Here is a 23117-nt window from a genome sequence, read left to right as displayed (position 1 = left end):
TATAGGACTGACGTGGACATTTTTGGCTACGGCCACCTTCAGGAACACTGGGAACTCGACTGGGAAATCACAAATGGACAAGGACAACTTAAAATCTCAGGGAATGAGTTTTAATTGGACAAACAGAAATGTAAGCAAAGGTAAAGCTGTTCTTACAGGCCCGACACGTTAAAAACAACCTACGGCCAACGGTAAACCTGCCCTGGGTCATAAATAATCCCATAGTCTCATTTCCTGGGGGCATAAGTTGATTAGGGAGGCCAAATAACCGGAGGAGTAAAGGATCAAGGATCAAGAAACAGAAATGCGAAGCCGACAGGCTACGCCATGTGAATTCCTTCGGACGAGGAGTCACACACTGGTTAAGATAGAGTTTGCTTGTTGCTGACAACATCCCGTGTGTAGTAGTGAAATGGAGTAGTGAGAGGGGCAAGCGCTCTCATTGCATGAACTGTGCCAGGCGCCGTGACCGTTGGGGTGGGATGGTTGGGGGCGGGGGGGGGGGGAGTGGGAGTGGGTGGAGGGCGTAGGTGGTCACATGGGGCCATGCCCACCTCCACAGAGTGATGTGGACCGAGTGGGGGCTGGGAGAGGTGGGGCCCAGCCCAGAAGCAGCAGAAGCATCAGCGGAACGAGAAGGGGGAGGGGGGGAGGCGACACCCCCCGCCATCCCCACCCCCCCCCCCCCCCAAAAAAAGCCATGCAGCCAGGCCCGCATGCGTGGGCCGTGCCCCACACGACGACGGTCACGGACGGCGACCACGAGCAGGAGCGCCAGCATGGCGTGGCGGGGCGGGGCGGGGCGGGGCGGGCACGCACAGGTATGCACACGGCGGGAAGCGGCAGGGCGGGGCAACGGGGGGTGGTGGGGGGCGGGGACCTGAGGCCCCGGACGGCGGCTTACCCTAAAATTCCCCCCTCACACCCAGCCTCACACTGCTGCAGAGCGCACAACAACGGCAGTCGACGAGAAAAAAAAAAACAGTGAATAAAACAGTGCAGTGACAAACAGACAGACAGACAGACAGACAGACAGACAGACAGAGCACTCGTACCCCTGAAAAAGACACGCTTTTAACCCTTTCTCCGCCTCGGCCCGAGGCCCCACAGACCCCGCCCAGATCGGCGCACTGTGATGCGTAGCAGTGCGGTGCGACCGTGAATAAAGTCATGCTGGGAAACACTGGTCAACTCTTTGGTTCCTGTCCTTGTAGACCACTACAGATGGGGGTGGGGGGGGCGGGGTTTACTGGTATATTTTGCAATGATAACACATGCCATAAAAAAACATTGCGTATACAAAAATGGCAGGAACTGTGAAATTTTGAAATCGAGCTGATGTAAACATATCTAATATCTGAAACGTATCTTACTGAATAGCAGAACGCCACTACACCTCTAGTCGCATGTTACAGTTTGTTATCCATTGAGATTGCTTCCATAGTGGACCGTGTGCAAAAAAATGAATTTTAAGATTTAGTGCGGGAGAACAAGAGTAGACCCACGAGCTTTGCTCAGAAAAAGGGTTAAAAAGAACAGCAGTGAGTAAAGACCAACAAACAGTAGGGAGCAAAATCTTCTGGGCAATATCACAAAAGCAAACGGGACATAGCTGATAATGTCCCCCTTGCTTTACTCTGGCTTCCAGAAAAAAAAAAACCATCAGGACACCAAGGATAAAGGGTTTTATCAAACTGTGCACTTTGCAATTGAGTCACCACATTATGTACAATTACAAGATTACTGAATTCCAATGCCAGTAATGAAAGAAAAGGGTCCTAATTCTAAATATACTTTGGACAAATAGCCACTATCTTTGGACCAATAATGCTCTCCCTTGATAAATAACCCCTTTCCCTCAATTGATAACTGCTCTCGTTGGTTCAATAATCCCTCTTTGGTTCAATAACTCCTTTTTTAGGTTCTTCGTGCATCAACATTTAATTGTTATTATTAATAGTTACTGTTATTATAAATAACCTTTCTCCCTGAATCAATATCCGATTTCATTGGCTCAATAACCCCTCACCCTGAATCAATATACTCTCCCCCTGAATCAATAGACCCTCCCCATAGATCAAAAGCGATCTCCGTTGCTAAGCCCTTTGTCCCTATATTCCTGTGTTCTAGGCTGACCTGTGGAGGAAAGAGACAGGATGTGTAAGACTGGGCAGAAAGGGTGTGAGACCAGGTACCAGGTGTGTTACCATGGAGACAGGTTTACCTGTGGACATACTCTCTCCGGGGGCCATGGTGTCCAGCAGGGTGTGATCCATAGGTTGGGGGCTGGTGCTGGACAGTCCCGGGGCGGTGGGGGGCTGAGGTGGGGGCAGGCTGGGCCTCTGCCTGGGCTTCGGGGCGGGGCGGGATTTAGTGAGCGTGCCCGTCAGCGAGGGTGGGGAGGACAGGGAGTGTGACGCCCCTGGGGGGGGAGGCTGGCCGGGGGAGGACATGGTGGCGTAACCCGGGGGGCATCCCAGTCCGTACGGGGAGGGGGTGCTGGGCGGGGTAGGGGACAGGCTGACCGGTGACGGGTGGCCCGTCGATTGGTCTGACACCCCCCCTGACTGAACGTACGGCACCTTTGGTGGGATGGGAGCCAGCTTCTTCGACACTGTGGAAAAGAAAGGAAGTCAGGGAGTATGAATACACACACACACACACACACACATACACATACACACACACACACACACACGCACACACACACGTACACAGACACACACACAGACACACACATGCACACACACACAGACACACATGCACACACACACAGACACACACATGCACACACACAGTCACACACACACACACACACACACACAGACACACATGCACACACACACACAGACACACACATGCACACACACACACAGACACATGCACACACACACAGACACACGCATGCACACACACAGACACACACATGCACACATTCACACATTCACACACACACACACAGAGTGAAAAGCAATCAATATGGAGACAACACTACAGACTTGTTTAGAGAAAGGTCTAGGGAAAGATATACAAATATAAAAACAGACTGACAGAAAGACAGACAGATGGGTAGGGAGAGAGAGGTAGACACACAGGATTTATGGGTAATATGACAGACATGCTGGACAGGCAGGCAGAATGTACCTTTGCGCAGAGTGTGAGGGCTATGTTCACTGGGCTGTGACTGGGTGCTGCCCTGTGGACAGACAGTAGGGGGCACTGTGGGACCTGGCACCTGGATTCCCTTGTGGCCAACCATGGGAGAGAGCTCCTTGTTCTTCAATGAACTGAAAACAAAAAGAATACTATATTTTTACACGCATTATTTTCACAGAAATTCACAGAGGAATCCAAACATGCTTTTATACACCCCTCTGTCTTCTGTTGTACATCATCATCTTCATCTTTCTCATCACAAACCTTTTTAAGCATCTTCATCTTTATTGTCATCCTCATCTTCACCACATTCACAGTGATTCTAATCTTAATCATCATGTTTTTTCTTCTTCTTCATCCATCAATATCATTGTATCAATTCTGAAGCCCAAGTGCCCAATTAGCTTCAGTTTGTTTTTCTCTAAGAAATTTAATTTCACATAATTCTCTGAAATACGAAAATGCTTCTGGTAACGAAGGGCATCGTGGCGGAGCTGAAATGAGGCGGGTGTTCAAGGGAATTCTGGGATATCAGAGCATCAGCACCAAAGCAAGGGACGTTTGCAAGGGATAACACCACCTGACGAGTTCCCTAAATAGACCCCTTAAAGAAAGCCTTGTGTCTCTGGGATTTCAGAAGCTGACCTCCAGTAAGCTTCACTATGTTTAGGAATTTTTTATCAGAAGCCACGCTTCTGTGTCTCTGCAAGATTTCAACAACAGCGGTCGCTTGGTTACACCATAAACTCCCTCCATCTTGTCAAAACTGCCTTTTTTATTTTGCTACATTAAGAAATGTAGCCTTTCCATGTTAAAACTGGATCCAAAAAAGAAAACCAGGCTGATGTGAAGAGGGGAGAAGAGAGGGACGATCTCCACGGCCACGGTCAGCCAATCACTGCTCTTTATTGAGGTGGGTGTCGTACTCACCCAGCCAGTCGGGGTCCTCTCTCTCGAATGCAGGCGCAGGCTCCCCATGGTGGGGGGGCAGACTGGGAGAGGCTGGAGGGGCCTCCGAGGGAGGGGTCGATCCGGGACAGCACAGGGGGCGGTTTGGCGGCACTGGCCTCGGGTGGGGGGGCGTCGCAGAGGGAACTGGGTTTGGGGAGGTGCAGGCAGCTGGGTTTGGGGTTGGAGTTGATGTCCAGTTGCTGGGGGGGTGAGGAGGAGGGGGCCAGGATGGGGGGGCTGGCTGTGGCCCAGCGGACCGGAGGGGGGGAGTCCCCCGGGGGGATGGACTCGGGGCCGGGGGCGACGGGGCGAGGGCAGGGCGGGACTTTGGGGTAGTAGTGGTGGGAGGTGGGGTAGGGGGGAGGCGGCCTGTTCTCCCCAGGGGACGGGTACACGTAACAGGACTCTGATCCGTGGGACGGCCCGTCATCGGAGCTGCAAATAATGAAGAACAACAACAAAAATACAGCGCGACTGAACAGGGAGCGAAGATCCAGAGAGAGACATTCTGCACTGTGCGCGTGTATCTGTACGTGTGTGTGAATCAGTGTGTGTGTGTGTGTGGACGTGTGTGTGTGTGTGCATGCACGCGTGCGCGGAGCAGTGCTCTTACCCAGCCCGGTCTCCGGCTGTGGGCGGGGGTGTGGGGGAGGGGGAGGCAGACAGCTCTCCGGGCTGCTCGGGGATGAGCGAGTCGGCGGACGCAGTGGGCGTCTGCACGCTCGGGGGGGTGGAGGAGGCCTTGCGTGCTAAAGTGGAGGAGCCCCTCCGTGACACCCACGAGGTGTCCATCACGCGCACCCCCATACTGCGACGGGACACACACACACACACACACACGGCCAATCAGAGACACCTCACGCACCAGCTCCTGCCCTGGGCCACTGGAAACGAAGCTAGTGAAACCGTGAAGGCCAGTGACCTTTGTGATTTACATTCTTATGCATTATCCATACGGACAGCAGGAAATATTACCTACAGAGAATTATTAAGAGACACAGGAGAGACACGCAGAGGGAGATGTGGGAGAGAGGTGGTGGAAAGGGAGAGATCTGATCAATAAGAAAAGGAGGGAAGTAAAGATGGAAGGAAGAGAGAGAAAGAGTGAATGTGGAGGGAGAAGGAAGTAGGAAATAATGTGAGAGAAAAATGGTTGTAGGGAGACAGAATAAAAAAGATATTAAAAAAACAACCATGCAGAGGAGTTGTCTGCAGAGCTGTACAGTACCTGTGTATCTTCCTAATGCTGCATGGTTGGGAGAGAAATAATGGGGTCAGGGTTAGTCAGATGGACTAGGTCATTCAATCAGATCAGTAAGCAGGAAACTGTGGGGGAAAAGGGCCCTGCTCAGAGCCAAGATGGTGGAGGGGATTGGAGTTAATAAGGATGAAGGCCTGTTGGCAGGAGTGGGAGGTGGAGTGAGAAGCGTGTCAAAATTAATGGAAGGGGCAGGAGAAGAAGCAGGGGGAACTGAAAGGGAAAGAAGGGCAGAGAGAGAGATAGAGAGGGAAAGAGAAAGAAAAAGAGAACAGAACTCTCCTACCATTACTACACTTGGTATTGGAATGAGGGAGGGGGTGGGGGTGAGGAGGGGTTGTTTAGTAAAACCTGGCTGCCCCCTACCCATCCTTCTTATAGAACTCCAGCATCATGTTGTCGGTGGCGACGCTGAGCGGGCGTCGGCCCTGGTCGTGCTGCTTGCGGTCGGCGTGGTCCATGTCGGGGGAGGGCGTGGTGCTGTAGTTGGAGTTGTGGTTAGTGTGGGCAGGGCTGCCATAGTTCCCCGTCAGGTTGAACTCGATCTCTGGAGAGGAGAGAGAGAGAGAGAGAGAGAGAGAGACGAGGTGCGAAGCGTGAAAGGACGAGGAGATTGGGGGGTCGGGGGGGGGGGGGGGGTGAACTCGGGTTCACTGCAGCAGAGTTCAGGGCTTTACGAGCAAACAAGTCACTGCTGTGTCCACTCCGTGTTTACACAGATATAAGACTGCAGAACAGGGATCAGAAGAGAGAAAGAACTGAGGTTAGGATGACTGACTGATTGATTGATTAACCTCTATACAAACTCAAACAGAGCTCTGTGAGTGTGTGTGTGTGTGTGTGTGTGCATGTGCATATGTGTGAGAGAGGGAGACAGAGAGAGGAGGGAGAAAAACTATAAAAAAATCTGAGTGTATTTGTGTGTGAGAGATACAGAGAGAAAGGGATTGTGAGATAGTATGAGAATGTGAAACTGAAAGGTGTGTGTGTGTGTGTTTATCTTACCTCCAGGGAAAAACCAGTCAGCATGCTGGATGATAGGCTCAATGATTCCCACTATCTGCAGGGACACAGTGGTCATCATCTCTGTGATGTTCCTGTCAGGAGAGGTTTCCACACAGGAAGAACAGAATTTAACACTGCACCATTTAACACCGAACCATTTAACACTGTAACATACACCACCACCATATAACCCCCCCCCCCCCCACACCACATTAACACTGCGCCATTTAACACCACCATATAACCCCCCACACCACATTAACACTGCGCCATTTAACACCACCATATAACCCCCCCACACCACATTAACACTGCGCCATTTAACACCACCATATAACCCCCCCACACCACATTAACACTGCGCCATTTAACACCACCATATAACCCCCCACACCACATTAACACTGCGCCATTTAACACCACCATATAACCCCCCCCCCACACACCACATTAACACTGCACCATTTAACACCACCATATAACCCCCCCCCCCACACTGCATAAGCACTGCACCATTTAAAGCCCTGCACCATTTAGTTAGGGGAACAGTTCAGTTGTGGTCTCCTAAGTCAGGAATCGCGTGCACCCACCCTTCAGTCTGAGCCCAGAGCAGGTTGGGCCCCAGGACGATGGCTATGTTGCCTGGCGTCATCTTGTTGGCATCCTGGTACTCCGTCAGCTTGGCCAGAAATTTGATCAAATACCTGGCGACAGAGAGACAGAGGCGCGTGGCGACTGTGAGGTCAGGGGGCAGGTTAACTCAAACCCACTGATCCTTCAGCAGCCTGTCACATGTCAACACGGCGGCCGGCTGAGCGCCTCACTGTAGAGAAAAGGGGAAAACCAAAAGAACTGAAAGAAAATAAAGGTGCAGAGATTAAGATGAACCCACACAGAGATACAGCGCAACAGCAGCAACACCGTGAATGTAGCAAGAACAGAGAGGTAATTACATTAAACTACAGGCATTTAGCAGACGCTCTTATCCAGAGCAACTTACACTGTATCCAATTATACAGCTGGATATATACTGGAGCAATGCAGGTTCAGTACCTTGCTCAAGTGTACTACGGCAGTGTCCTACCAGGGAATCGAACCTGCAACCTTTAGGTTACAAGACCAACTCCTTATACGCCATTGTACCACACTGCCGCCCTTAATTCTGCAATGCCTTCATCCGGGGATTCCCAAATCTTTAGAGCCCACTGCCCAATTCATGGCTGAATACATTTCCTCTGATCCCACTGTTGAAATATAGTCTGACATATGTATGTGCAAATATGGATTAAAGAAAATATATCCTTTAAAAAAAAAACGTGTCTCTTCCTGCATACCGTAACTAGAGCAAAGAATGCGATTAGCACAATGTCTACTGTGCATTTCTGTTGAAAGTCTGTCACACAAGAACACAGTTTGGAAACCAGCACTGTAGGCTCAGGCAATTATTAAAAATGCAATCAATATTTCATAACTGATCACTGAGCAGCGACAGAAGGGGGTCTCTGCCTGCCTCTGGGGTATGCCAACAGACACAGCGTATGACCACCACCAGAACCAACAACAGCCAAATAAAGCAGGAGTCATGAAACACCGTCAGGCCGGCAGTTTGTTATTTCGGTTTCCCTCCCTTTCAGTTTGAACCTTCGGTTTGAATTTTCAATTTGAAGGTGTAACCTTGGCATGCCGTCAGACTTCAGACTGCCCAAAGAAAGCAGGCAAAGGACATCTGCATCCGTGCTAACGCGCTAACGAGCTCCTGCCCTCCCCACGGAAAAGGACTCCAAACAAATTAAACATGCTTGGTTGGCAGGAGACACCCTCGGTGGGATAATGTCATCGTCGCATCCCCCCCCCCCCAAACTAACACAAAAACCGCAAAATAAAAAGGTGCGTCTGATGGCTCGTGTGTCTTGTCCAGCTGATACTGAAATCTCTGGCGCGGCGATAAGCTGCAGAATCTGACTACAGGATCCTGGGCGTGTGCGCACTGTGGCCTCCAGCCCAGCAGGGGGCAGAGTGATGCTTCCTTCCTACAGAACCAGCCCTGAGGAGGAAGGGCTGCATTTAGCAGGGGCCCGCTCCCAGGCCCTCGGGTCAGACAGAGCCTCCGCGGGCCGCCACACAGCCGCGCGCGGGGCGCGCCCCCTCGACACGGCGCGAGAGAAAAGAGGCACCATCTCGCCCCGCGAATCCCCCCCGCGAGCTTCAGTTGAGGCCGCGCGCTTTACCGCCTCCTCCTCAACTGGCAGAGGACGCTGCAGTCAGGAGAAAGAGCCTGAACGCACTAAATATGACTGGGCATTTTAAATTAGGGGAAAAGGGGGGAAAAGAATTCACCGGTAAAAAAAAAAAAATGATAAAAGGATAAATAACTACCCGTATATGGGTCCTTTCAGGCTTGTTACAAGAAAAAGAATTATGACACGACTTACCACAGCATGGCCAAAGGAAGCGCGCTGGTAAATATATTTCCACTGAAAACCCAGACACTGAGTCAAGGCTCAGACCCAGTCACTGTGTCAAGGCTCAGACCCAGACACTGTGTCGAGGCTCAGACCCAGACACTGTGTCAAGGCTCAGATCCAGACACTGTGTCAAGGCTCAGACCCAGACACTGTGTCAAGGGCTCAGACCCAGACACTGTGTCAAGGCTCAGTCCCAGACACTGTGTCAAGGTCCAGACCCAGACACTGTGTCAAGGCTCAGACCCAGACACTGTGTCAAGGCTCAGACCCAGACACTGTGTCAAGGCTCAGTCCCAGACACTGTGTCAAGGCTCAGACCCAGACACTGTGTCAGGGCTCAGACCCAGACACTGTGTCAAGGCTCAGTCCCAGACACTGTGTCAAGGCTCAAACCTGGACACTGTTTCAAGGCTCAAACCCAGACACAGTTGTCAAGGCAATGACAGAAAATGACAGCCAACCTACAATGCCCTCTTCTCACCTCACCCCCTACATGTTAGCAACAACATTTACTAAAAACAAAAATTTATCCCACAAAACACCCGCATCACGCACACTTTCAGGTGAGCGCTCGGCACTACGCAGCAGCGACAGAGCGTACACGCCCGTGAAGAACGGGATGTGCAACCAGAAGGCTGCGGGCTTTAGTGGGGAGCTCTAGTTTCACCTTTTTAAAGCAAGGCAGCTCATCCAGAGACGCTACGGTAAATATTGAGCCGTAATGTGCGATATGTACACTACAGAAGAAGTCACCTTGAATGCAAATTTCCCTTGATATGGCCAAACAAAAAACAGCAGTTATCATAATAGTGGTTCTCTCATCTCAAAGCTTTGAAGCATCTTTGTTCTCCTCTGGAACAGAAAAACATGTCAAACATTGTACGTTAAAAGTCCATTTAGAATTGGATGAGGGTGAAGGCTCACCTGAAATTGTTGATGTTGTCTGGGGGTAGCTTCTCACAAGCTGCCAGCAGCGCCTGCAGTCTCTTGTCCTGATCTTGAATACTGCCAAGAGAGAAACGATTATGGCAGAGAAAAGCCCACACAGCGTCACATCATCACTTTTTAGCAGCAGTAATAGACTGTCACAACAAAACAGGTCAAATAGGAGATCCAAATTCCTCTACAGAAGATGGCTCAAACAAGAAGGTCCCCGATTCCACCGTCTGTGAAGAGACTGTGGTATTCAATGTGTCATGAGTGTTAGTGAACGTGAAGTTAAAATATGTACGTGCAGTGACTTCTGGTAAGCAGATATTCAGAGCCGAGAGCCAGGAAGCATAACCTGTAGTGTCAAATGACCTATCAGGACCCAGGCTCTGTGTAATGTACTGGTGCTCACGGTGAAGAGTTTGCAGGAGTACTGAAGCAAAGAGCTCTTACTTTGAAGCCTGGATCCACTCATCATAGAGATCAAAGGTCATTAATGGTTCTGGGAGCTCACGTAGGTAGGATTTCAGTGCCCCTAAGAGAGGGAGCGAAAGAGAGAGAGAGGGAGAGGGAGGGAGAGAGAGAGAGAGAGAGAGAGTGAGGGAGAGAGAGAGAGAGTGCATTTGTGTGTGTATGAAAGAGAGAGAGAGAGTGTGTGTGTGAGAGAGAGAGAGAGAAAGAAAGAGTGAGACAGAGAGAGAGAGAAAGTGTGTGTATGTGTGTGCGTGTGTGAAAGAGAGAGAGAGCGAGAGAAAGAAAGGGAGGGGGACCTCTGTCAGGCACAAAGTTCACACCACATGACAGGCCAATGTCCTTGGTAACGGATGCCATGGCGATGGTTGCATGTGGGTGGCATGGCTCACCCGCGATGGCGTGGGGGTCAGCGGAATACTCCTGCACGTCCAGGACGCCGCAGTCCAGCGACGCCTTCAGCTTCTTCAGCTTGGAGGCCGAAGGAGCCACGCGGAACAGGCCCTACAAACCCACAAAGCAAGCGTGAAGTGGCTGGGCTCTGCTTCGCTCTCACTGGCCAGGGCAACACCACGTGACCAGCTTCTTAAATCTCATTGGCGTGAGTGACAGCACCAGACCAAACGTTTCATTCACCTGTTAACTGAACAAACGCTAACTGCACAAGTCAAAAAGCGTTTTTTTTTTAAATCACTTTTTAAACTCACTCCTCACGGTGTCTGACCTAAGTGTCACACAATCCGCTCAGAGTGCAGAATAAGGGTTAATAAGCATTCCTCCCGTATTATCCCTCACTTTAATTCAGTTTTCATGGGATGAGCCTTGATTAGGGTTCTGAGCGGGGTGCGCGGTAAGGTCCTGCTGAGGGTGCGGAGGTGTGTGGAGACCTTCTGGTGTGGGGGGCGGGACAGGGCGGGGTGGAGGGTGGGGGGTTGGGAGAGGTCTCACCTCCTCCTGCATGCCGCACTCCAGCAGCATGGTCACGCAGGCCTCGATGGGGAAGGCGATCTCGCGACCGCTGACCGTCAGGTGCTCTTCCAGCGCCTTCCCAAACGAAGGCTTCTCCACCCAGGCCTCTGTGTAACGTAATGGGTAACAGTGCAGTATAACGGGTAAGGTGCTGGTCTTGTAACCTAAAGGTCACAGGTTCGATTCCCCGGGTACCCTTGAGCAAGGTACTTAACCTGCATTGCTTCAGTATCTGTCCAGCTATATGAATGGATGCAATGTCAATGCTATGTGAAAGTTGCGTAAGTCGCTCTGGATAAGAGCGTCTGCTAAAATCCTGTAATGTAAAGTAATGCCTCTGCACCAACACAGTGTGAAAATGCACAAACACATGCACGCACACATGCATGCAGGCACACACGTTTGCGTGCACACACACACAAAGACCATACGTTAGCACACTTCCTGCCATGTACATGTAGACTTTCTGGCTCTGTCTGCACAGCTTACACACAACGAGTCACTCTCTGGGCACTGCATTGTGGTCATGTGACAGGAAGTAGCTGGAAGCTGCAGGAGGATGATGCGACTACTGTTTCTGCTGAACTGCAGAAAGGTCACATGACAGGAAGCAGTGGGGACTCACCTTGATGAGCTTTGATCTGAGGCAGGATACTTTGCAGGATCTCTAAAGACTTCCTGTGGTACTCTGCCTGCACTTCTATTAGCTGCAGATACAGGAGCAAAGGAGGAGAGAGGGATAGTAGAGGGGAAAATAGAGAGGAGAGGAGGACAAAGGGAGAGAAAACGAGAGGGAAAGAGAGGATCGGAGTGATTTTTTCAGCATACTAACACCATAATATGCCTCTGCTACACATGCCACTGATTTGGCTAAACAGACATAACACCATACTTTGTGACAGCTATGCATGTCACTTCCTGCAGGTTATGGTAAGGTTGCACTGGATCAGACTTAGGCTAAAGCTTTATTATAGGGCTAGGATTATTCCAATAATATTTAATTCCAGAAACCAACAAAGTTATGTGTCAGATTAACAACGTGTAGTTGTAATACGGAAGTTACATGGGTTAACCAACTGTTTAACCGGAAACAACAGTGTGCAAACAGTCAACAGAATAATGTGAACATTGGGCTTACCGTCTGGAAGTAGTTTGCATAGTCTATTTCTTTGGCCACAAAATTATACATATCTGCTGATAATTGATCCTAGAAGAGAAACAAATTCAAATTCAGGTGAATATTTTCCTAATACAATTAAGATTTTAAATTTTTAAATCCGGAAATGCATTTCAGTGTGCATGCGATACATACACATTTGGCTGATTTGTGGTTGGTGGAAGTTAATGCAGTTACATAAATGGTAAATGGACTGCATTTAAATAGCGCTTTTATCTAAAGCACTTTACAATTGATGCCTCTCATTCACCCATTCACACACACACTCACACACCAACGGTGAAAGGCTACCATGCAAGGTATCAATCAGCTCGTTAGGAGCAATTAGGGGTTAGGTGTCTTGCTCAGGGACACTTTGACATGCCCAGGGCGGGGGGATCGAACCGGCAACCCTCCGACTGCCAGACAACCGCTCTTACCTCCTGAGCTATGTCACACCCCCATACAGTATATTACAGTGTAAGGTTTATTGGGAAACAGATGAAAATGGAAGATTTAATCAGGGCTGCCAAACCCTGTTCCTGATAACCTACCTACAACCCTAACAGAGCACACCTCATTCAACTTCGAGAGATCTTGTTGAGCTTCTAATTACTAGAATCCTGTGTGCCAAATTAGGGCTGAAATGAAAACCTACAGGATGGTGGATCTCCAGGAAAAGGGTTGGACAGCCCAGGTTTAAACTATAGATACAGAACAAAGAAAGGTAGAGTGACAGGCCTATCAGTAGAGAGGGAGACAGCAAATCACCCTGCAGATCTCCATCCGATTGGCTGCCTCTTCCATCTCCTCCCTGAGATGGTCGGCTTTGGCCCCGCCCTGCTGCTGGTTACTGGGATGGCTTGAGGACTTTGAGGACTGCTGCCACCTAGGGGCCAGGAAGAGATATTAGACCAGCCTGGCCAACTGTGTGTAGGGGCATCAAGACTACACCAGCATAACCTCAGAGGGTTCACCACAAGATGCAAACCACTGGAAAGACTCAAGAACAGAACTGCCAGATTACAGTTTGATTTTTTTTAAAAAGTACATTTAAAGAACTTTAGTTCTGGAGCAAAGTCTTATGGACAGATGAGACAAGTATTAACCTGTACAAAAGTGAGGGAAAGAGGAAAATGTGGAGGGAAAGAGGAAAATGTATGGGTGCCATGGAAACTGGCTCACTTGTCCTCATTGATGATGTGAATGCTGACAGGAACAGCAGGATGAATTCTGAAGCGTGCAGAAACATCTTATCTGCTCAGAACCAACCAAATGCCTCAAAAACTCATTGAATGGCACTACACCATGCAGCAGGACAACGACCCCAAACATTCTGCTAAGGCAAGCAAGGATTTTTTCAGGGCCAAAATGTGGAACGTTCTTGACTGGCCAAGTGGATCACCCACTTCCTGAATTCATTACGCGTCTCACGTCCTGGACACAAGACCGAAGGCAAGACTGCCCCAGAAACAAACAGAAAGATGGCTGCAGTACAGGCCTGGCAGAGCATCATCAGGGAAGACACAGACTGATGTCTATGGATCACAGACTCCATGCGGTCAGCGGATGCAAAGGATTTGCAACCAAGTACTAAATATGAAAACTTTATTTCAGATTATGTTGATTTGTCCAATTACTTTTGCTCCCCTTTGCTCCCCTAAAATGGGGGGACTATGCATAAAAGGGCTGCAATTCCTACATGAATGGATGTAAATAGCCTTAAATTAAAGCTGACCCTCTGGACTTTAACCTCATTCCACATTCATTTTCCATCCGTCTATCATCTGTACATCATCCTGAGAAGGGTTGCGGGGTCGCGGGGGCGCTGGAGCCTATCCCAGCGTGCATTGGGTGAGAGGAATACACCCTGGACAGGCTGCCAAACTATCGCAGGGCACACCCAGCATGCAAACACCACACAGAAAGGTCTCAAGCCAAGATTCGAACCCGCAACCTTCTTGCTGTGAGGCAACAGTGCTACCCACTGCACCGCTGTGACACCCTGTCACATTCATTTTTCTTATTTCAAATCCAGTGTGCCAGAGTACAGAGCTGAAACAACAAAAATGGTGCCACTGTTCCAATACCATTACATTTAACTGCATGTATAAGCAGTGAAAATGTGCAGCATTACCGATGTACCCCTCAATAAAATGGCTTCATCGTATCTATACCTGGATCTATTCTGTTTCTCTGTGCTGATGGTGGCTGACGGCTACACTCAAATACAGTTCACGTACACAACAATTTAGCAAAGGAGGAGCAGGAAATGCCCCGTGTGTACGTACAAAAATGTTGTGTACATACAAAAAAAACAAACAATATAATGTCCCCCCACCTCTCTCTCTCTTTTGTACTCTCTGTGCCTCTGCTCTCCTATTCAATTTCAGTTCAATTAAAACGACTGAACCGACGTGACTATGAACAGGACTCCTCCCAAAATATAACACATAACGAGAAGAGACATATTCTAAAAGTGAACACAAAATAAGCTACAGATTGAGCATCCTTTGTCTTTAATTATCTCTCTCAATCAAAAAGGTTTTGCGGGTAGGTACACATTAGAGGTCACACAAAACAAGAGAAAAAAAAATCAAAGGAGAAAATGGAGCATAAGAATATGCACTCGTAAGATATACTAAAATAGAGCAGTGGATTGGAAATGAGAAATGTGAGATTGTTCCTCACCGGGTCCTTGAGGAGTCCATATCCAGGACGAGCTTGGCTAAATGTCTCCTCTGTTTCTGGATGTTGGGGATCTCCACCTGCGGGACCAATCACAGGACGAGGATCCGTTCAGAAGAACCAATTATAAGACACAACCCCTTGAGACAGAGAAAACAGCAATTTACCAATGGGTTTCGACCAGGTAATTACCAACTAAATACATTCCATCGGGCTAAATCGGTGCATTGACTCACCCTCTTAATAACCCCAAAAAAAGAACATTACTAGTTCAATTCAAGAGGAGGTTTGGTCCTTTCAGCCAGTGTTACAGAGCCCCAGTGATGCAAAACAATCATTAATCAAGCCAGGGTTAGTAATTAGTGATTAGATGGTGGGTCAAAGGATTTGGATTTAATTGGACGCCTGCCTCCTGTGAAGAGAACGGGAGTTTTTCACAGTACGAAGCTGCTGCAGGCTATTAACATATCAGGGAGAAGAGTGTCACTGATACGCGTCAAACTCTCTCTGTGGGTGTCACAGTAGCGAATTTCTCGGTCAGACGGCCCATTTCTGAGAGGAGACCACGAGGACCGTGGGGTTCACAAAACTGAGAAGGGAACGGTTGCAGTTGTGGTTATGGTCAGAGTGGAAGGACGCTCATGGTCAGTGAGTGGGTGGTTCACCTCAGCCAGCACATAGAGCGGTTCGACCACATCGCGTTCAATCTGAAATTCGAAGAGGATGAGCTCCTGGGCCAGCTTGTCTTCGGTGTCTCCACACAGCTTCAGCATCTTCCTGCAAGGGACAGCCAATGAGAACACGATCTCACCGGGAGACAGCCAATTAGAGGACAGAGATAATCCCGATCACCAGGCCAGCCCATTGTACAACGTGTGTTTGTGTAAAAGTGCGTAAGAGCATGTGCGTTTGCATCTGTGAGTAACAGCGTGTGTGTGTATGTGTGTGCGCGCGTGTGTATGTGTGTGTGTGTGTCTGTGTGTGTGTATGTGTGTGTGTGTGTGCTTGTTGAGGAAACTCACCCCAACAGAGAGTCGTCTCCCAGCACTGCAGCCCCCTCTAGCAGACACTGTGCCAGTGTGGTAAGGGGAAGCTTTTTCTGTCGAGAGAGGAATGAAAGGGAGTGAAAAAGGGAAGAGAGAGAGAGAGCAAGAGAGAAAAAGAACAGAACAATTCCAAGACCAGTCCGACCAAAAGTAACCACAACACACCGCATGTATTGGAGCCATGGCATTCTGCTCTAATACTGACAACAGACAAAAGCAGTGCATGTTATACTAGCTTTGAAAAGACAGTGAGTGTTCCTAGTAGGGCGATGTGTTACTGGCACGTACCGAAGGGGATTTGACGGACCTCTTGTCCACTTCTGCCCCCTGCTGTCCTTGCAGGCAGGCGGTCAGCCTCTTGTGAGTGCTGTGGGACACCTGCTTCACCAGCTCCAGGCGTTTCTCCACCTGGCCAAATGAGACCTGCTTGTGAGCATGCTCAAACGGCCGACCCAGGGTCCAGCCTATCAATTCAACACAACGTGCACTCTTCCACTTGTATAACACTAACTCATTTGCACTCATGCACCAACACTAACCACACACAACACAGACATGCACACAGATGCACACAGACACAGACAGGCCGCACACACACACGCAAACACAGACACAGAAACAGACACGCAACACAGATACGCACAGACACAGACATGCCACACACACACACACACACACGTACACACACAGACAGACACAGACGTGCACACAGATACACACAACACACACACCCACACACACACACACAGACTCACAAAACATGCACATGCAAACATACACACACACACACACACACACATAGTAGTATAGTGAAAGATAACTGTCTGTGGTCCAGAGTCAGAGATTAGTCACAGCTCAAGAGCTACTTCATTAAACCCCAGATAAAACCCAGATGAAGGCAGAGAACTTACAGCAGCTACCCACACAACTCCCACCTCCTACACTTACACACGCCTACAATAAAGGATACAAAATCTTTCTTTCGTTCCTCTTATAATCTCACTTCATCGGGCTTGTTGACTCTTTGATGTTGCACGGAGTAATTCTCACTCGGCTGGGCCTTTTAAGAATGAGGCCCTGTACTCCATTTCAGGCTAATCAATATGTTGAGAGTAAGAAGCGCAGATCACTCACTTAACATTCATAACACACCCGCTTTCACGCAAATAGACACATCGGCACACATACTCAACTTGTACTCTCTCTCTCCCAGTAATGGCACCAGAGTTCCAATCATGGGTGTACCGGAAAAATTTGCAGCTGGGGGAGTGGGGGGGGGATGGGGGAGCTTGCAATTGCAGCCCGGGGTTTGGGGTAGGGGCGTACCAGTCGAAACCTGGGTGTGTCTACACAACAAAAACACAAACACAAGCAGGCACAGGCAGAGAGAGAGACAGACAGACAGACACACACACACACACACACATGCATGCACACACACACACAAAACCCATTTGTGAACAAATGGAAAGCCATTATCTCACCTGCAGAAGGTCCTCACTCAACACTTCTGTTTTTTCCGCCCTGCGAACAGAAGAAAACAACCAGTTAGCGCCATTATAGTAATTAGCACAGGGGGTTCCATTACACAGCTACAGCGCGCAGCCTTGGGGCTCCCCGCTACTTCCACTTAAGTGTGCACAAACCACACACACCATGTGCTTTCATGAAGTAACTACAGACAGCAAGCATCCCCCTGTATCCTATATATATGTGAAATAATAATAATAATAATAATAATAATAATAATATATATGTATATATATATATATATATATATAATCTCCATCACAATCACATTGATGATTGCCATAATCATCATCATCATCATCATCATCAGAATAGAACCCCTTCCCCTGTTTAACGGATGAGGCTCTGCCAGTCTGAACCAGGCTACCTCTTGGCAGCGCTGAGCCCCAGACAGCCAGCACTCCAGAGCTCTGAACTGCAGAGCCCTTCCTCTTTGCTCCCTGTCTCTGGTGCACTTCACTAAGGAACAAAAGAGACATAACCGTAAACTGAAGGTGGGCAGCCAGAGAGAGAGAGAGTCATCTCGCGCTCGCTTATCTGTGGGACATGTGGGTGTTAGGATCGGCTGATTGAGGTGGGGGTGTATCAAGTCCCCCCCCCCCCCCCCCCCCGCCGCCCCTGCAAAATGGTACAATCCTGCACCACTGCCGAGACTCACACATACATATATAAATACGCACGTGCTGACGTAAAGCTATTTCAGTGCTGAGATTATGAAATTTTAAAGAATACCTTTGAAAATACTGAAGGCAATGGATGACAACGTACACTACTGGAGAGGGGGTGGGTACTGGATGTGCTGGAGTAATTAACCCAAAACCAGCAGTCAAATCAGACATTTCAAATACACCTCCCCCCCACCCCAAAATAAAACACAGTGCGCATTTTCTGTGAATAAAATTACAGAGGTCTTGCAGTGGCTAACACCCATTAAGCAGGCCCATTATGAAGGCCCTCACTCTAATCTAATGAGGATCGGTTCCAAACGCTCGGTGACGGCGTGCTCCCGAAGGCACGGAGGTTTCTCGCTGTGCAAAATTAGCAGGTGCGCAGGCCCGCGCTGATCCAGAAGTGTGAAAATGCGACCTGCACACAGCCCCCCCCCCCCCCCCCCCGAGACGCAGATTAGACTCACGGTGCGGTCTTGCAGAGCTTGGCTCGAGTGCTGTGTAGCTTTCTTCTCCACATTGCAGCTCAGTGTGGGAGTACAGGGAGAGAGGAGGGAGAGAAGCAGTGTGCGTGTGTGTGTGTGCGTGCATGTGTGTGTGTCTGTACGTGTGTGTGTGTGGCCTAACTGGTTTCACTGAGGCGGGAAACGTGGACCGTCGGTTGTTGCACCCGAAGGATAACTGATGTGTCAAGCACGAACTCTCCAGAATGCAGCACTTGGAATTTCAGTAAAGTGCACCACCTTCCTCGCATTTCAGTTAAGTGAAAATACTGCCATCAATGCAAAATGAGCCATTAATGCAGAGAGGGAGGGAGACAGAGAGAGAGAGAGAGAGAGAGAGAGCACAGGAGAGGGAGAGGAAGAGAGAGAGAGCACAGGAGAGGAGAGTAGGAAGAGAGTAGATGCACACATGTGACTAGACGACTGACAAAAGACGAGCAAGAGACAGAGAGTGATGTCAACGGAATGCAAGCACACACACTAGTCCGACTTCAGAACAACTACACACACACACACCCGACACACAGACACACAGCACACACAGCAAACACACACACACACACAGACACAACACAGCACACACACACCAACACACAAGACACACACAGACACACACAGACACACACACACACAGACACACACAGACACACAGACACACACACAGACACACACAGACACACACAGACACACACACACAGACACACACAGACACACAGACACACACAACACACACACACACACACAGACACACACACACACACACACACACACACACACACACACACACACACACACACACTCAGGCAGGTTCAGTATAAAAAGCAAGAGGCAGTATATTCCCCGAGCGCAGGCAGCTGCACTCCCAAGCTGTCTGTAAGCCCGGAGAGCCTTGTTGTCATGGCTACATGATCGATGGCAGCAAAGCGTAAATCTGCCTCGGATCCGTTTCCATTTGCCAGCGACGCTGCCGGACAGCGTGTCACACGTCTTTCACGCCGTATCGTGAAGAGCGAGTACAAGGGTGTCGTCAAAATGACGAGCACCGCCTCACATGCTAATGGTACCTCACACCGGCTCCATCCGCTGGCATGCCAACATCAGTCAGATGCATTATAGCACAGCTTGTAACACACGCTCCTACGCAATATATCCCCTACACAATGCCCACACCAGCATAATGCACGGACTTACATAACATATCCAACCGGTCCAGTTCCCTGACACAGTCAGATTCCCCAACAGCACAGTTCCCTGACACAGTCAGATTCCCCAACAGCACAGTTCCCTGACACAGTCAGATTCCCCAACAGCACAGTTCCCTGACACAGTCAGTTTCCCCAACAGCGCAGTTCCCTGACACAGTCAGTTTCCCCAACAGCACAGTTCCCTGACACAGTCAGATTCCCTAACAACGCAGTTCCCTGACACAGTCAGATTCCCCAACAGCACAGTTCCCTGACACAGTCAGATTCCCCAACAGCGCAGTTCCCTGACACAGTCAGATTCCCCAACAGCACAGTTCCCTGACACAGTCGGGCTCCATAACAGCGAGGTTACCCCTCAGTGCAGATCCCAAACACAGTCAGGGTTCGGAACGCAGCAGTGCGACCTGTTGCTGCCAGGCTCAGCTCCCCAGCTCCCAGCTCACCGGAGCCCATGAAAAAAATGTCATGGCTAGGTGTCTCTTACGCTGCTCACCCTGGTCGATAAATATAGCAGCGGATCCCCAGTTGTCACAGACACAATACAACGGAGAGAGAGCAACACTTTCCTTTAGAATTTTACTAGCGCACTGTGGTCAAAGGTACAGTGAGTCCAGCAAGAGAGGGTTACTGCACAGCAAATGCAGGGATCAAGTGTGGTAGGTCCAGAAGTACGGGCGTGGACCGGGGTCGGCGCTACCACAACAGGGAGTAAATTCTGGAGCCACTTTTGATTATTATTATTCAATGCCCTGCTATTATTTCCCATTCTTCGATTCCCCCTTCCCTAGCGTATGACCTAAAGATTATCTTCTAGGATTGATTCAAAATGGCAGCACGTATAGTTTTTAACCACACAGCACGCAGGCCACATGGGGGATGTGTCCCGCGTGAAAAGAGTTTCGTTCTGTGCTGTTTAAAGGAAAATTTGTTTTATTTCTTTGCCACAATCCCTTTTTTTTATTGTGTTTATGAAATAAAGATCCCCCCACACAGATAGTGGCAATGGGAGGATTAAATGAACGCCACTGTAAATAACTTTACTCCATATTAAACAAAATAACCCACATACTTTAATGACCCTCTTGGTTCAGCCTTTTTTAAATGTGAGATATGTAACATTCTGGATGCGAGTCCATTCCTGTCACCGCATTTTGCCTTGTGTCTATTCCCACACCCGTCCACCAGGGGGCAGGCATCCCAAAAGTAAGGCATGAAATTGAAAAAAAAAAAAAAGGCCTCTTCCTCAGCAGCACGCAGCTCATGACTCATCCATCCTTCTGCAAGGGCGAATGCAGGAGCAGGCGGACCCAGAGAAACCGACTCCCACCGTTCTTCAGCACGCTCCAAAAAGGCCTGCCCCCACCCTGCCGTATCGCCAAAACCAAAAACAGACGACTGCATCGCCCGATCTCGCGTAATACGTGAAAAGACCTCAGCTGTATAAAAACATAAATAAAGGAACAAGTAAAAAAATCTCTTCTCGGTGTGACAGGCACGCTGTTGTTATTAATGTCCTTGGGGAAACACCCTTGCGTTGTATATGGCGGCTCACATTTTAAGCTTACGTTTCTATCCCGTTTACTTGGCTGGGTAATTTACTGAGGCCATTCAGACATTGTTCAACCACCCCCCCAAGGGAAGCATTTGTCATAGCCCAGCTGGGAATCAAACCTGCAATCTTCCATCAACAGGGCCAGATCCTTTTCGGCACCTACACAAAAGACCTTTCTTTACCGCCAGTTTGGTGGAAACTGGCACCACATCCACAGCATTCAGTTGGTACAAATATCAAACAACAAGTTAGAATATAAAACCCAGGAGAGACCAGAGACCAATCATACATGGAGCCACTATCTGCCACACAGGCAAACAGAGAGGACTAAGGACCTGGAGGACTGTAATATCTATGGTAAAGAAGGAGTTACAAGGGTGGACAGGGAATCTCCCTGTGTAATTGAGCTCAGTGATTTAGGGTGATAAAAAAACCCAGCTCTTGTAGTCAGACAGGAAGTCTATTCTGTTCAGCATAGAGTTATAAGGAAGCTTCAGAGAATCTTTATCCCTTAAATCCTGGTAATTCAAGTAATCTTATGGTCAACCCCCATGTTTTCTTTATGCAACTACCGATTTTTGTTCTAAAATTAATAACACTAATAAATGGCAATAATCGTATCATGATTCTTCTTTCACATTACAGCGAATGTTCCCGGTAATCTTGATTGGATAACCCCCAACTCCTGATGGAGAAATGGGGCAATTACAGTCCCTCCCCCTCTCTCTCTCTCTCTCTCTCTCTCTCTCTCCCCCACTCTCTCTGGATGCTCAGCAAGGCAGAGTGTGGCATAGGCAGGCCAAAAGGACTCAAGCACCCCCGAGAGCTGTTCGAGGTGAAGCATGATGCCTTCCCAGCATGCCTTGCTCTCTTCTCACCTCACAGAAAAAAAAAAGGCGGGGGGGGACAGTTGCCATGGCAGCCCGCTCACTGTAAGGGTAGTCTGAATGATAAACAGTTGAAGGTGGCTGCCATTACACAAGCATGTGAATATGAGAGATGAAAGTGTGAAGGAATTATGGATATGTATAGATAATCAGATGGCATGGTATGGTAGGGCTATAACTGGAGACAGGTAAATGGAAGGGTGTTTAAAGCAAGGCTGTGTAAAAGACAAGCATATGAAGGTGGAAAGTACGTAGCAGGTATATAAGTAAGGACTGTGAATAGAGGTGTGCATAAGGATTATTTAATGGGGTGGCTGCAGCCTGCTCGTCACACTAGTTTGGAGCCACAAAACCATTACTTTGATGTACCCCTGAGCTAAAAGCAAACAAAAAAATCTAATGACTGAGCAACGCAGTCTCCATTACATTATATTACTGCATTTAACAGATGCTCTTATGTAGAGCCACTTACCCAGGTTACACTATTACAGGTAACACATTTATACAGCTGGATCTCTACCTGACCAATTCAGCAATTATAGCATCATGGCATCAAAGTCCTGAAGTCAAACTTTTTTCAGCCGACTCTGTTGCCTTGTCTGAGTGTTCACCGGTTTGTTTATCTGTCCCTCTCTCTCCCTCAGTTTTAAAAGGGAAAACACTTTTATTTTTACCAC

General features: G+C 48.8%; 1 protein-coding gene across 6 annotated transcripts in view; it reads right to left on the bottom strand.

Annotated features, from left to right (window-relative positions):
- The window catches only part of LOC135242981 (rho GTPase-activating protein 44-like), a 44370-nt gene that overhangs the window by 4048 nt on the left and 17205 nt on the right, over positions 1–23117 (bottom strand). For 2 of the 6 annotated variants that reach the window (XR_010326518.1, XM_064314364.1), the window contains exons 2-21: positions 17580–17619; positions 16384–16503; positions 16072–16148; positions 15715–15826; positions 15053–15129; positions 13133–13250; positions 12344–12412; positions 11831–11912; positions 11185–11312; positions 10629–10740; positions 10219–10300; positions 9760–9840; positions 6961–7074; positions 6371–6462; positions 5732–5912; positions 5336–5353; positions 4721–4915; positions 4087–4542; positions 3145–3287; positions 2225–2614 (exon numbers count right to left, since the gene is read on the bottom strand). Coding sequence is in view for 4 of the 6 variants with exons in the window: in XM_064314364.1 (XP_064170434.1) it covers positions 2225–2614; positions 3145–3287; positions 4087–4542; positions 4721–4915; positions 5336–5353; positions 5732–5912; positions 6371–6462; positions 6961–7074; positions 9760–9840; positions 10219–10300; positions 10629–10740; positions 11185–11312; positions 11831–11912; positions 12344–12412; positions 13133–13250; positions 15053–15129; positions 15715–15826; positions 16072–16148; positions 16384–16503; positions 17580–17619 (2687 nt within the window). In the remaining 2 variants the exon portion in view is untranslated. Of the gene's footprint in view, positions 1–94; positions 2615–3144; positions 3288–4086; positions 4543–4720; positions 4916–5335; positions 5354–5731; positions 5913–6370; positions 6463–6960; positions 7075–9759; positions 9841–10218; positions 10301–10628; positions 10741–11184; positions 11313–11830; positions 11913–12343; positions 12413–13132; positions 13251–15052; positions 15130–15714; positions 15827–16071; positions 16149–16383; positions 16504–17579; positions 17620–23117 lie in introns of those variants that run through there. The other 4 variants (XM_064314367.1, XM_064314368.1, XR_010326519.1 and 1 more) reach the window with 4 other exon arrangements.

This window comes from Anguilla rostrata, chromosome 17, assembly GCF_018555375.3.
Source record: "Anguilla rostrata isolate EN2019 chromosome 17, ASM1855537v3, whole genome shotgun sequence".
NCBI classification, from domain to species: domain Eukaryota; kingdom Metazoa; phylum Chordata; class Actinopteri; order Anguilliformes; family Anguillidae; genus Anguilla; species Anguilla rostrata.
This window is presented reverse-complemented; position numbering and strand designations above follow the sequence as displayed.